The sequence below is a fragment of the Penaeus chinensis genome, chromosome 26 (genome assembly GCF_019202785.1).
Source record: "Penaeus chinensis breed Huanghai No. 1 chromosome 26, ASM1920278v2, whole genome shotgun sequence".
NCBI lineage: Eukaryota > Metazoa > Arthropoda > Malacostraca > Decapoda > Penaeidae > Penaeus > Penaeus chinensis.
Genome location: NC_061844.1, coordinates 14,828,588 through 14,833,587, shown reverse-complemented (window position 1 = coordinate 14,833,587; position 5,000 = coordinate 14,828,588). Strand labels below are relative to the sequence as shown.

Genomic DNA, 5,000 nt, shown 5'->3' with positions numbered 1-5,000 from the left:
CAGAGCTATTTACAGCCTTGGGTCTACGAAAGAGAGAATTCGGGAAACCTTAGGTCTATCACGTGAGCGATTACCTGAAGCCAGTTATCTTGATGAGGCCTATAGGTCAAGCGAAGCAAGGTATTAGTAAAGGAAAATGTTTTAATGCGAAATCACTTAGATCTAAAATACCAGATTAAATTGAATAAAGGCATTAGATTTTATGCTGTGGATATTCCTCATTTTACTCGCTTCGTGTCGCGGGTTTACGTTCCCCTTACAGCGTATTTACACCGGCGCCTTCCAAGGGACCGGGGAAGGACAAGCAGGGTAAACCAAGGAAAAGGAGGTTAGCAGAAAAGGAAAGGCAGGTTTGGGGCCAAGGAAAGGCAGGTTTGGGGCCAATGAAAGGCAGGTTAGGTGCCAAGGAAAGGCAGGTTTGGGGCCAAGGAAAGACAGGTTTGGGGCCAAGGAAAGGCAGGTTTGGGGCCAAGGAAAGACAGGTTTGGGGCCAAGGAAAGGCAGGTTTGGGGCCAAGGAAAGGCAAGTTTGGGGCCAAGGAAAGGCAGGTTTGGGGCCAAGGAAAGACAGGTTTGGGGCCAAGGAAAGGCAGGTTTGGGGCCAAGGAAAGGCAGGTTTGGGGCCAAGGAAAGGCAGGTTTGGGGCTAAGGAGAGGCAGGTTTTGGGCCAAGGAAAGGCAGGTTTGGGGCCAAGGAAAGGCAGGTTTGGGGCCAAGGAAAGGCAGGTTAGGGGCCAAGGAAAGGCAGGTTTGGGGTCAAGGAAAGGCAGGTTTGGGGCCAAGGAAAGGCAGGTTTGGGGCCAAGGAAAGGCAGGTTTGGGGCCAAGGAAAGGCAGGTTAGGGGCCAAGGAAAGGCAGGTTTGGGGCCAAGGAAAGGCAGGTTTGGGGCCAAGGAAAGGCAGGTTTGGGGCCAAGGAAAGGCAGGTTTGGGGCCAAGGAAAGGCAGGTTTGGGGCTAAGGAGAGGCAGGTTTAGGGCCAAGGAAAGGCAGGTTTGGGGCTAAAGAAAAGCTGGTTAGGGGCTAAGAAGAGGCAGGTTTGGGGCCAAGGAAAGGCAGGTTAGGGTGAAAGAGAGGCAGGCTAGGTGCGGAGGATCCCTGCATGTCACGTGATCCAGGGATGCGTTCGCAAACCACACTTTCTCTTGTGTCGCGTCCATTTGCAATACGGGTGGGGAGGGAGGCTCACAATGAAAAGGATAACCAAAATAATGAAAGGCTAAAAACAGACTTACATATCGTAATTGGGTAAATGTATTTTTGAGCGAGAGGCTTGGGCTGGGGCGTCCCTCGGGCTTGAGTGGAGAAGGAACAGAGTTAATGTAAAATTAACACAATATTCTTTTCTTGCCATTACTCCCGCGAACTGCACTACAATGGTTACTACTAATGCGACCAATATCTTTAAAATCATTGTTTCATCTTTATTTACGATAACTAGATAAGTACATAAAATCTATGTGAATGTTAACCAAAATATACACGTGATGATTGCATCTGCTTATAAATACAGAGGTATATGTATCTTTGCGTATATATATATATATATATATATATATATATATATATATATATATATATACACATATACATATACATATACATATATATATATACACATATACACATATACATATACATATACATATATATATATATATATATAATATATATATAGAGAGAGATATATATGTATATATGTATGTATGTATGTATGTATTTGTGTGTGTGTGTGTGTGTGTGTGTGTGTGTGTGTGTGTGTGTGTGTGTGTGTGTGTGTGTGTGTGTGTGTGTGTGCTTTGCATATATCTATCCATTTATTTAATCATATATATATATAAAGATATATATGTATATATTTGCGTACTTGTACACATATACATATACTTATACGTATATATATGTGTATATGTATGTATATGTATGTATGTGTATATATATGTGAGTATTTATATATATATATATATATATATAGATATATATATATATGTATATATGTGTATATATATGTATATGTATATGCATATGTATATAGACAGACAGATAGATAGATAAATACACACACACATATATATATACATATATACATATATATAAACATATGTCTGCGTGCGTGAGTGCGTCTGTTTTGTATACATTCATTTATTTAATTACATATATACATATATATATAAATATATATATATATATATATATATATATATATATATATATACGTACTTACATACATATACACATATACATATACTTATATACATATGTATATATGTATGTATATATGTATATGTATGTGTATATATGTTTAAGTATATATATGTATGCATATGTATATAGATAGATAAATACACACACACATATATGTATACATATATACATATATATACTTATACATATATGTGTGTGTATGAAAAAATTATCTATCTGTCTGTCTATCTATAGATCTATCTTTCCATCTATCTATATACAAAATATATATATAATATATATACATACATATATATATGCATATATGTGTATGTGTATATATATATATGTATATACATATATTTAATATATAAATAATACGTACATATATGTATTATTCATATATAAATTATATATAAACATATTTATTATATATATAAATATTATATCATACATTTATATATAAATATATATATATTATATAAACATATACATATATATATGTATATGTATATATACATATATATAAATTATATATATGATATATATATAATATATATGTATATATATACATAATATATATTTACATAATATATATATATATGTATATATTCACACATATACATACATATTCTCATATATATATATATAGAGAGAGAGAGAGAGAGAGAGAGAGAGAGAGAGAGAGAGAGAGAGATGAATATATATATATATATATATATATATATATATATATATATATTAACCAATTCGCCCCTGTAGTTTTTGGTGAATGTTGTTCATACAGATGGCTCCACATGTGCTCAGCCGGCAAGGAGTCTATCAGTAGGCCCTAGTTACCGATCCTGATTTTCCCATTCCTTGCATTGGCGGGAAAATGTGTTTTTCTCATTAATACCATTGCTATCAATACTGTTATTATTGTTATTGATGTTGCGATTATTAAATTGTCATCAAAATATTTTAGACAATGAAATGATACAAAAGACCCTTTCCTAAAGTGAAGGAAGATGGTAAACAGGTGTGATAGGTGGTTCTGATAACTGGCTATTTGGTGATTAAGAACGTGTAGAGCCATCTATGTGTAAATACAATAAATAAACGTGTATTACAGTGGGCATGGCATGTATTCTTGCCACATGGAGCGAATGGGTTAAGCTGAAAATGATAACCAAGGCTTTGATGAACATCTTCATTTTGCAAACGTTTTAAAGACGACCGTCTTCATCCCCAGTGCTACAAAGAAGGAACAAAACAAATTAAAATTACAGTTCAAAGTTATAAAAATCTTTAAATAGGCGAAACAAAAAGAAAAATAGACGGAACAGTAGGGGACGTACAAACGAAAAGACCGGTAAAACACACCATAAACAACTAAACTGGAAATTACGGGCACAGGTTTACACCGTAAATAACTGTGTGGCTGTTGAGTTGTTCTTTCGCTCTGGATTCATCTCATGAATAAACAAGGATTCCGAGATTAGGAGGTTGAGTCTGTTGGCAGAATTTTGAAATCACTGTGAGTGTAGGGGTGGTTGTCCGAGTGTGATAGTTGGCGAATTGGAGAGAACGCCGGTTTGCTCAGAAGTAGGCCTGTTCTTATGGACTTCCCCATATGTTCAAGAATTCTATGCTTGAACCAACGTGTTGTTGATCCAATATACCTAGTATTACTCGTGAAACCTATATTGAATTTTACCTGGGGGAACGAATATATGAGTAAACTCACGTAATTGTTTTCGAACGCAATAACTTAATCGTCCGAGATATGGTAATTTGATGTATTTGGTTTGCTGAGGAACAGACATAAGTTTTAAAGGTTGGCAAAACTTATTGTTTAAGAATGACCTCAGGGTTTTATGGAAAATACTGCTTGGGTAGCCATTTGTTTCAAAGTAATTTAATAAGAACTACATTTCCATATCAAAACGGGACAGGTGGAGCAAATGTTATTTGCTCTGTTAATTAAGGTGGATATGCTATTAACCTTGTACTTCTGTGGTGAGTAACTCAAATAATGCATTCCCGAACCAGTAAAAGTTTTTTTTTTTTTTTTTTTTTTTTTTTGTGAGTGTGTGTGTAAACAGCAGTGTTGAGCCGATTGTTTTCTTTGGTGATAAGTGTATCAAGAAAGGAAAGTTGGTTTTCTTTCTCAATTTCACAGATAAACTTAATGTTATAGTGTTGGTCATTAAAGTAGGATAGGAACAGTTGTACATGTGATGGATGTTAGGAACAAAAGAAAAATATCATCTGTGTATCTTTTGTAAAACAAGGGTTTAAATTCTAGTGGGCAGTCTTGTAGCCATTTCTTTTCATGATAACATAAAAAGCGTTAGCATAACTAGGGCAAATGGGAGAACCCATAGCAACACCATCAATCTGAGTGTATAAACGGTTGTCAAAAGTAAAAACTGAATCTTTTGTGACAACATTTAAAAGAGAAAGTAACTGTTTCTTTTCTAAACCAAATTGTGAAAGGGGTTCAGCTGTAGTATTGTTAGTGATGATTTGTGTGGTCTCTGCAAGAGGTACGTTCGTGAACAAAGACTCGACATCAAAACTAGCCATGGTTATGGATTCATTAAATCTTAAATAACTGATTTCATTCACGAAATTCGATGAGCTGGAAATCGTGTATTCATTATATGTTAGAGGTTAAATGATTTGTACAAGAAATTTTGCCAGGTTATAACTGAAGGTGCCAATAGATGAAATAATTGGTCTAAGGGGTAGACCTGGTTTGTGTACTTTTGGGAGACCATACATAAAACCGGCACGAGAACCAGCTGAAAAGATAGAATGATATATGGTTTCATCA

General features: G+C 35.1%; 1 protein-coding gene across 1 annotated transcript in view; it reads right to left on the bottom strand.

Annotated features, from left to right (window-relative positions):
* LOC125039211 (kinesin-like protein KIF19) overlaps window positions 1–5,000 on the bottom strand; it is a 35,981-nt gene that overhangs the window by 6,395 nt on the left and 24,586 nt on the right. Inside the window, exon 16 of the mRNA XM_047633010.1 lies at window positions 1,231–1,290. Within this exon, the coding sequence (XP_047488966.1) occupies window positions 1,231–1,290 (60 nt within the window). The remainder of the gene's footprint in view (window positions 1–1,230; window positions 1,291–5,000) is intronic.